The following is a 10,249-nucleotide window of genomic DNA, read 5'->3' as shown; positions in this document are numbered from 1 at the left end:
TTGCATTTCATATAATAAAGCGACAACCATAAGGCTCCTGCCAGTTGCCGATAACTTATACAAAACATGATCATCTCATACAACAATTTATATCTCATCACGTCTTGACCATATCACATCACAACATGCCCTGCAAAAACAGGTTACACGTCCTCTACTTTGTTGTTGCAAGTTTTACGTGGCTGCTACGGGCTTCTAGCAAGAACCGTTCTTACCTACGCATCAAAACCACAACGATTTTTCCTCAAGTGTGCTATTTTAACCTTCAACAAGGACTGGCCGTAGTCAAACTCGATTCAACTAAAGTTGGAGAAACAGACACCCGCCAGCCACCTGTGTGCGAAGCACGTCGGTAGAACCAGTCTCATGAATGCAGTCATGTAATGTCGGTCTATGCCGCTTCATCCAACAATACCGCCGAATCAAAGTAAGACGTTGGTGGTAAGCAGTATGACTATTATCGCCCACAACTCTTTGTGTTCTACTCGTGCATATAACATCTACGCATAGACCTGGCTTGGATGCCACTGTTGGGGAACGCAATATTTCAAAAAAATTACCTACAATCACGCAAGATCTATCTAGGAGATGCATAGCAGCGATACAGGAGGGTGTGTCCAAGTACCCTCGTAGACCGAAAGCGGAAGCATTTAGTGACGCGGTTGATGTAGTCGAACCCCTTCGCGATTCAACCGATCCTAGCACCGAACGTACCGTACCTCCGTGTTCAGCACACGTTCAGCACGATGACGTCCCTCGAGCTCTTGATCCAGTTGAGGACGAGGGATAGTTTCGTCAGCACGACGGCATGACGACGGTGATGATGAAGTTACCGGCGCAGGGCTTCGCCTAAGCACTACGACGGTATGACCAAGGTGTGTAACTGTGAAAAGGGGCACCGCACACGGCTAAGAGAAGACTTGGTGTGCCTTTGGGGTGCCCCCTCCCATGTATATAAAGGAGGGAGGAGGAGGAGGCCGGCCCTAGAGGAGGCGCGCCAAGGGGGGGAGTCCTACTTGGATTCCCGGTCCAAGTAGGATTCAGCCCCCTACTTCCTTTCTACGGAGGGGGAAAAGGGGGAAGGAGAGGAAGGGAAGAGGGAAAGGGGGGCCGCGCCCCCTCCCCTTCCTATTCAGACTGCGCTTTGGGGGGAGGCGTGCCTCCCCCTTGTGGGTTGTCCCCTCTTCTCTCCCATGGCCCATAAGGCCCATGATTTTCCCCGGGGGGTTCCGGTAACCTCCCGGTACTACGGAAAAATGCCCGAATCGCTCGGAACCATTCCGATGTCCGAATGCAACCTTATAATATATGAATCTTTACCTCTCGACCATTTCGAGACTCCTAGTCATGTCCGTGATCTCATCCGGGATTCCGAAGAATCTTCGTTCATCAAATCACATAACTCACAATACAAATCGTCATTGAACGTTAAGCGTGCGGACCCTACGGGTTCGAGAACTATGTAGACATGACCGAGACACATCTCCGGTCAATAACCAATAGCGGAACCTGGATGCTCATATTGGTTCCTACATATTCTACGAAGATCTTTATCGGTCAAACCGCATAACAACATACGTTGTTCCCTTTGTCATTGGTATGTTACTTGCGCGAGATTCGATCGTCGGTATCATCATACCTAGTTCAATCTCGTTACCGGCAAGTCTCTTTACTTGTTCCGTAATGCATCATCCCGTGGCTAACTCATTAGTCACATTGCTTGCAAGGCTCATAATGATGTGCATTACCGAGAGGGCCCAGAGATACCTCTCCGATACACGGAGTGACAAATCCTAATCTCGATCTATGCCAACTCAACAAACACCATCGGAGACACCTGTAGAGCATGTTTATAATCACCCAGTTATGTTGTGACATTTGATAGCACACAAGGTGTTTCTCCGGTATTCAAGAGTTGCATAATCTTATAGTCTGAGGAACATGTATAAGTCATGATGAAAGCAATAGGAGTAAAACTAAACGATCATAATGCTAAGCTAACGGATGAGTCTTGTCTATCACATCATTCTCTAATGATGTGATCCCGTTCATCAAATGACAACACATGTCTATGGTTAGGAAACTTAACCATCTTTAATTAACGAGCTAGTCAAGTAGAGGCATACTAGGGACACTCAGTTTTGTCTATGTATTCACACATGTACTAAGTTTCCGGTTAATACAATTCTAGTATGAATAATAAATATTTATCATGATATAAGAAAATATAAATAACAACTTTATTATTGCCTCTAGGGCATATTTCCTTCACATGTACCCACATTATATAATTGTAAGGAAAAACTTCAAATTTGCTACCTAGTTGTAGTAGAATCGAGACGTCTCACATATGAAAGAGTCTAAAACAAATAAATAAACGGTGGTCATTGATTTTTCTTGTTTAAAAAGCTAATTAACCGGGTAACGTTGGATTTGAAATTTAATTTAGAGTTCTAGACACATCAATTTTGAAAAATAAAGACCAGGCACATATTGTTATGCAGTATATACTACCGTATAACACTTCATACATGGCTCCATGATTATTAAAAAATGATTTAGGGTAACCTATCAAATAGAATTAATATATTCTATCTAAATAAAATAAAACTATATGCATGTAGTGCCACGCATGAAGAGAAAAACAATGTGCAACTCTACTGATTCTCGACATCACCGACAAAACCGTGTAATTACCCTCACGAAACAACCAGCACTAAGCCACGGCGACACACAAGATTGCACGAGGTACGTGAGGGTGCACGAGGAAAAATATGGATGTTTTAATAATCGCGTGGGCAAGTGAAAAATGAGGTAATAAGATAACTGGGTAGGCAATAGTGTAGGGCACAAGTAATTACCACAAGAAGAACGAATGTTACTACAAAACCTAAAATCAAATTTGATTATACGTTGACTTTTTTCGTCAAATTGAAAGAAATTAGGACGATACATTCGAAACTAAAATTAGTAGTTTTATAAATAAAACAATGTACGTAGTTTTATTTTGAACCATTACAAAACGGGAGTATGCATAAGCATTGACAAGGATCAAATTCTAAAAGAATACATATAATCTGACTAGATCAAAAGAAAAAAAATGAAGAAATATATTCATGGAATAAATGCACATAATTTCAGAAACGTTACATAATGCAAGTAAGAGAGAGAGAGAGAGGAGAGAGGGGAGGGAGGCAGAAAAAGGGGCATAAAAAACTACAAGGACATCTATATATAAACACCTCACAGGACATAAAAGAAAAGACAGAGAGAATAGCAAAAGGAAAACAAAAAATAAAAAGGAAGGAGAGAGATAGAATAGAGAGAGACACACAACAAGAAAGGAAGGAGAGGAAGAGGAGGAGGAGGTGGTGGTGCCGTGGTATGGCCTTTGAGGTTGCCATGCCTCCCCCAAGATCTTAGGCAGCCAGCTCGAGACCCCTTCCTTGGATCAACCGGTGCGCCCTGCCCTTGAATTCACCGCTCTCTCTCCGCCCCGCCGCGCCAAATTCTGCTCCATTTTGGTGCCCAATTCCTGCGCTTTCGATCGGTTCTTGGAGCCGGGCATTCCTGGTGCGTCGTCGTCCGTGTTTAGATCTGCCGCCCGGATCGCCGGCGCGCTAAAGATCGGATCTTGGCGGCGGCGGCGGCGCTCGTTTTCTTGATCCGATGGCGCCTGTTTCGATCGGTCGGCGTAAGATCTGATGCGAAAGCTGCTGTCTTTGTGTTCTTTGCAGGTTGGAAGTAGGAGCCGGAGCCGGAGATGGAGGCGGACGCCGGGAAGCTGTTCATCGGTGGCATCTCGTGGGACACCAACGAGGACCGCCTCCGGGAGTACTTCGAGAAGTACGGGGAGGTGGTGGAGGCTGTCATCATGCGCGACCGAGCCACGGGTCGCGCCCGGGGCTTCGGGTTCATCGTGTTTGCCGACCCAGCAGTTGCAGAGCGTGTAATAATGGAGAAGCATATGATCGACGGCCGGATGGTAAGACTCGGTGTTTGCTTACGTACGCTAGGTTCATGATGATGTACTAGATCCATGCTGTTATATTGCTTTGTAGCTTTTTTTTTTGTAGTTACTATCATTGTGGAAAATTCAGAATGTTTGGATTGTTCTGTCAGGTGGAGGCCAAGAAAGCTGTCCCTAGAGACGATCAGCAAGCTCTTAGCAAGAGTGGTGGCAGTGCTCATGGATCACCAGGGCCCAGTCGCACCAAGAAGATTTTCGTTGGGGGTCTTGCATCCACCGTGACAGAGGCAGACTTCAGGACGTATTTTGAGCAGTTTGGCACGATCACTGATGTTGTGGTGATGTATGATCACAACACACAGCGTCCTAGAGGGTTTGGGTTCATAACGTACGATTCTGAAGACGCTGTGGACAAGGCATTGTTCAAGACATTCCATGAACTAAATGGTAAGATGGTTGAAGTCAAGAGGGCTGTTCCTAAGGAGCTATCACCTGGACCTAGCATGCGCTCTCCTGCTGGCGGAATCAATTATGTTATGAACAGAACCAATAGCTTTCTCAATGGATATACCCAAGGTTACAGTCCGAGCCCGGTAGGTGGTTATGGAATGAGGATGGATGCAAGGTTTGGGCTTCTATCAGGCGGCCGTAGTAGTTATCCTTCTTTTGGTGGTGGTTATGGAATTGGTATGAACTTTGACCCAGGGATGAACCCAGGTATTGGCGGTAGCTCGAACTTCAACAACAGTGTCCAGTATGGACGGCAGATCAATCCATACTACAGTGGTAATTCGGGTAGATACAATAGCAACATTAGCTATGGTGGAGTCAACGACACTTCTGGGTCAGTGTTCAACTCACTGGCTCGTAATCTGTGGGGTAATTCAGGTCTCAATTACTCTTCCAACTCTGCAAACTCTAATTCCTTCATGTCATCTGCAAATGGGGGGCTTGGTGGAATCGGGAATAACAATGTGAATTGGGGAACCCCTCCTGTGCCTGCTCAGGGTGCTAACGCTGGCTCGGGCTATGGCAGTGGGAGCTTTGGTTATGGATCGACTGAAAACAACTTCAATCTGAGTCCCGGTGCTTATGGAAGGAACACTGGATCAGGTGGCGTCAATACTTCACTCAACCAGTCAAGCAATGGATATGGGAGGAACTTTGGAGATTCGTCAGCGGGTGGTGGTGGCTCCATCTATGGAGACACAACTTGGAGATCTGGATCTGAGCTTGATGGAACCAGCCCATTTGGATATGGGCTTGGGAATGCAGCTTCAGATGTTACAGCAAAGAGCTCAGCGGGTTACATGGGGCATTAACAGATAGAGGTTAGGTCTTTTCTTCATTGTATTACCCTTGTGCTTTTCTTTATATAGTTTGCAAATGTTTAAGTACTAGTTCATGTACTAGCAGCATCAGATAAAGACCCTCAAAGTTGGAACTTTCCACTGAACTGATGGTACTAATGCTTAGACAATGTAGCTTCAAATATGTCGTATCCCCTGCGTTAAATGCCATTGTTAATGCTCAAGTTTCATATACAAAATATACCAACACTGGCCTTGGTTCTCCCAGGATAATGCATATATGTAGTAGTCACATTTGCATGTCCATGAAATCTAGACAGGCATTGATCAGTTGAACCATAGCACCATGATACAGAAGTTACTGTCATTTGAACTAAAAAGATGTCGTTACCATCAATTAAAATTGTTAATTGTCTATCTACTTCATGTCCCAATCGTTACATTAGGATGATTTCGATGATTCATGATTGTATATGATATATATTGCAAATTGTCTATGTTCTTCACGTTCCAATTGTTACGTGAAAATGATATAATGGTTCATGGTTGTTTATGATGGATATTGCAAATTGTTATGAAATGAACACATAAGTTGATTGGATTTAAAAACTTTTGCCACGTTATGGTATAGATTCATTTTGAACATGAACCTACAAAGATGGTATTAAAGTAGTATGATAAGCTTGCAGTATTAACAAGAGCTAAATCCATTGTTGCCTTCTTTTTATTTGTGCTACTTTGAACTGTAATACTGTCTTGTCCTAGAAACTTGATTACTATTTTTCACATTCAAACATTTGTCATCTGTGAACTTAACCTGCATCTCAAATTATTTAATCCACATGGAAACGCTGGTCATCCATGAACTGCAGCCATGAGCCCATATGAAAGAATTGTTGCACCTCATATTTACTTATACGAAACATATTAGTCCAGTAATATATTCAACGACAACGAGGTGTATTAGTACATGAATATGCATGTTGTACTTGTATCTCCAGTATACACTTTTGTTCAAAATTATACTGTAGTGCTTTTATTTAGAAAATCGTGCGAACTGTTATTCCTTGGCCATCTTCTCCAACTTGAAAAGAAACTATTCCATGCTTTTGTATATGTTTATACATTTTTGTTACCCATGGTAAAATTGAATATCTGGCACTTAAACTACTACAGATCTTAGGCCTATAGAACCAATCTTTAGGTATCGAACACTTGTATGGTACTTTGGAATATATTGCCCCTTTCACATACTGATATTTCCTTCAATCTAGTCTCATTGCTGGTTGATATAAGTCGTTTTTTTTAATAGACCAATCTTTGCTTCTTTATGACTAGAGCTAAAAGCTAAAATATGGTCCAAGGACTTACTTTTTATAGCTGAACCAATTTATATTGTATTTTCCAAATTTAACAGTTAATACTTGTGTCATCAATTACCATGGCATCATGTCTAGTAAATCCATTTTGGCTTGCTCAAACTATTCAAGTTTCAAATGACGTAGATTGTTATATGCTGGATATCATTTGGACAGTTCAAAGGAGCTCTTTCTCTTAGAACATAGACTGTTAATGTGGGTTCACCCGATCATTTTAGGCCAAGCATCATACTCATACTGCATTTGTCAACATCAATATTTGGTTGTTCTGGATGACACTTAACACTGCTGAGATCTAAAAGGCACCATTGAAGCAACTTGTTTGTGCTTTTTTCCTTGCTTCAGTTATTGTACAGTCTTAATTATGCTTTAACTTATCTGTTTGCTTTGTGCAGGAATGACGCCGCCTAGGAATCTTTTTCGCATACAGCAATTCATAATAGGATGAGAAGAGAACCGCAGGTGCATCAGGTGCAAATTTTGAACTTCACATGATTAAAAGGCATGGGTTAGTTAATAGAGCTAACCAGGGAGTTGGTTGAAGAGATCAGATATATATCCTCGGAAGATCATTTAAGCGTATTTGCATATGTAAGGTTTGAGATTGTGGTTTCGGATTTCTACAGCGAGTTTAGGTTTTGGCAACCCTGGGTTTTTTCTTGGTTGAGACGTGAAGATTGCGGGATATATATGTCTGAAGAGTGTTCAGTTGTACGGCGGCGCTGCCCCCCCCCCCCCCCCCCCCCCCCCCCCAAATATAGACCCACCCCTTTTTGGGTTTTTGTTCGTATAGTAGAAACTGCTTTAGTGTTCGTTGAATTGTGTGGTAGCTCTTGTTATCAGGATGATAAATCCCCCCCCCCCCCCCCTTTGGCTTTTCTTTTATCTTATTACTGAAGTGTATGTACCAGAGGTCTGGTCTGTGTTTTTCCTAGTGCAACTTTTGAGGGATGCCCATTGTGGGTCCCAAAGAATAACAATGCTACAATATATTCTAATTCATTTTGAGGCTTCTTTTCTTTCTCCAAGGCTATATTTTGTGTCTTGCTGGAACATCTGTACATTCTGATTCCCCTGCAAACTGCTCATCTGGATCTGTCTGTCTAGTGCCTCTGCTGTTATATGTTCTTTAGGTTCTTGTGCCTTCCTTGCATAGTATAATCAACTAACATGTAATAGTATCTTTTGTTCTGGACTTCTGTTTGCTTCATCAAACAATGAGTTGTAATAATTAGTTAATCTCAACACCTCTTAAATTTGGGAGAATAACTACATAGTTGATATCACAAGAAAACATCAAGCTCACAAATTCTGTGTAGTAATATGGTATGACTGTAGGGCGCACAAATTTTCATGGTGAAAGGAGAACAGAGGAGCTGGTGGCAAAAAAACCGCTCTCAAAGCACTTTGGAAACTTGATTTTGTTTTTTGGGCACGAGCTCCTTGTATGTCCTTTTATCATGGAAATATGTATGATCCTAGCGCACTAAAGCATCTTGCATGTCAAAAAAGTTTGTTTTGCTATTTTTATTTATTTTACTGTTCATTGGGAGGCTGGGCTCATTTGTGGATTACCATATCTTTTGAGACTTCTTTTGATTGAATGAATTTTGTAGGATTCTGGAGGAAATGAAATCTTATGAAATTAAACATTTGGCTCCATTGCTGTTAGTGGAGCACTTGCTGAATCTAGCTCGAAAGAGTCGATCTCACATGGAGTGGTGGCACAGCGCACATTTGCAACACACTATGCATGTACTCCCTCAATATCGAAATATAAGACATTTTTTAGGCATCAATATATAAGACGTTTTTTTAGCCAGTTAGCCTAAAAAACCTCATATATTTTGATACAGATGTAGTATTTTTTTAACAATGGAAATGACGGCGCATTTGCAGCACAAAAGTCACGTAGGGTATCCATTCTTGTATTTATTTCCTTTCCTTTTATTCTTCCTTTTAACACAGGTTGATTTGTTCATATATTTTCTTACCACTACTGATATCCATCAAATGGTTCAAAAAGTATTTTATTTTTATCATTATTAGTTTTCTATTCCATCACCATTTTGATATCATTCCAGTAGTGGGTGATGTTGTGTTGTACTATTGTAACATTTCCACTTCTTCCTTCAAAAGTGAAACATTTAATACGAGCAACAAAATATTTTCAAATTGAATGTACCACATTGAACATCCTTCAATCTTTTTTTTTTTGCAAAAATGATCGGATTACAAGAATTCACTGCAAGTACAAAGCATATCGCACAACAACAACAACAACAACAACAAAATCTTTAGTCCCAAACAAGTTGAGACTAATAGAATGCCCGTGCGTTGCCATGAGCTTCTGAAATATTTTCTTGAAGTTATATGAAGATAATGCATGCTAAATTTCACAGGTAGAGACAATATAACACGGTCACAATTGCATAATAATTGAAATCCACTTCACTTGTAATGTAAACTGATAACAAAATGGCAAATTGACAATGTATACAAATAAAGTGATGATTCAATTAAAAATTTATTACAAATTATTGAGCAGAAAAACTCCACCCTTTGCAAGCTTGACTCTTTCTTTTGCAACTCCAAGTGGGACACAACTTTCAACACACATGTGTTACATGCCCTTTCATCTTCCCTCTTCGACCATTGACCCCTCCTGCTTGCCGATGACAAGGGACCTAGACGTCCACGATCCTTCAAATTTGAAAAAAATTGGGTATGTTTGCCCGGATTCTATGACGTGGTCTTGAAGGCGTGGAATGAGCGTGTAAACCACACAGAGCCTTTCCAAATTCTGCATCACAGGCTCAAGAAAACCGCGACCCGACTCACTGAATGGAGCAAGAAGTTTTTCTCCAAGGCCAAGATCCAACTCCATGCGGCCCTCTTGGTGATCCTTCAATTGGACTTGGTGCAAGAGGAGCGAGCCCTCTCCCCTGAGGAGCGGGACCTGCGTGCTAGACTAAAGCGACGCGTGGTTAGCTTGGCGGTTCTTGAGCGGGCTATGAAGAGCCAATGTGCTAGAAGGCAAATCTGAGGGAGGGTGATGCCAACACCAAATTCTTCCACCGTCGCATCAATGCCCGTGGGAGAAAAAACCATATTCACCGGCTAAAGCATGCTCATGGTTGGGTGACCGACCACAAGGAAAAAGAGAAGATCATCCATGATCACTTCTCCAAGGTTATGGGACGGGGAAGTACGAGCAATAAGGATTTCAATTGGGAGGAGCTGGGCATCGAGGCCCATGCCTTGCAAGACCTCGACGCCGCCATCACCGAGGAGGAAGTTTGGGAGGCTATAAGAAGATGCCTAGTGATAAGGCACCGGGACCGGATGGTTTCATAGGGATCTTCTTCAAGAAGTGTTGGGGAATCATCAAGCATACGATCATGGGGGTCATTCAATGCTTCGATTGCTTGCACACCTCCAGCCTGCAGTGGCTAAACTCTGTCAATGTTGTTCTTCTGCCTAAGAAAGACGGCGCGGAAGGCATCTCTGATTACAGGCCCATTAGCCTCATCCACGCCATCGCTAAAATCATTGTTTCGAAAAAGGGTTCCCCCCGCTTTATATTATAA

At 42.2% G+C, this 10,249-nt stretch overlaps 1 protein-coding gene across 2 annotated transcripts; it reads left to right on the top strand.

The window, feature by feature from the left end:
* The first annotated feature begins 3,257 nt into the window (after window positions 1-3,257).
* On the top strand, window positions 3,258-7,687 carry LOC123097214 (heterogeneous nuclear ribonucleoprotein 1). Of its 2 annotated transcripts, none has more exons than XM_044518930.1 (4): window positions 3,258-3,458; window positions 3,738-3,985; window positions 4,123-5,301; window positions 7,055-7,687. In XM_044518930.1, the coding sequence occupies exons 2-3, from the start codon at window positions 3,764-3,766 to the stop codon at window positions 5,290-5,292; spliced, it is 1,392 nt and encodes a 463-aa protein (XP_044374865.1). In that variant the 5' UTR covers window positions 3,258-3,458; window positions 3,738-3,763; the 3' UTR covers window positions 5,293-5,301; window positions 7,055-7,687. The 2 variants fall into 2 exon arrangements, with proteins under 2 accessions (XP_044374865.1, XP_044374864.1); XM_044518929.1 differs by having other exon boundaries at window positions 3,264-3,573.
* The last annotated feature ends 2,562 nt before the right edge of the window (window positions 7,688-10,249 follow it).

Source organism: Triticum aestivum, chromosome 4D (assembly GCF_018294505.1).
Source record: "Triticum aestivum cultivar Chinese Spring chromosome 4D, IWGSC CS RefSeq v2.1, whole genome shotgun sequence".
Taxonomy (NCBI): Eukaryota; Viridiplantae; Streptophyta; class Magnoliopsida; order Poales; family Poaceae; genus Triticum; species Triticum aestivum.
This window is presented reverse-complemented; position numbering and strand designations above follow the sequence as displayed.

What these genes read in the sequence shown, in the direction of transcription:
- LOC123097214 (XM_044518930.1), top strand. Translation starts at nt 3,764, where the DNA reads ATGGAGGCGGACGCCGGGAAGCTGTTCATCGGTGGCATCTCGTGGGAC. An exon ending in ATATGATCGACGGCCGGATG is followed by an intron (nt 3,986 to 4,122) that starts GTAAGACTCGGT and finishes TTGTTCTGTCAG; the next exon opens with GTGGAGGCCAAGAAAGCTGT.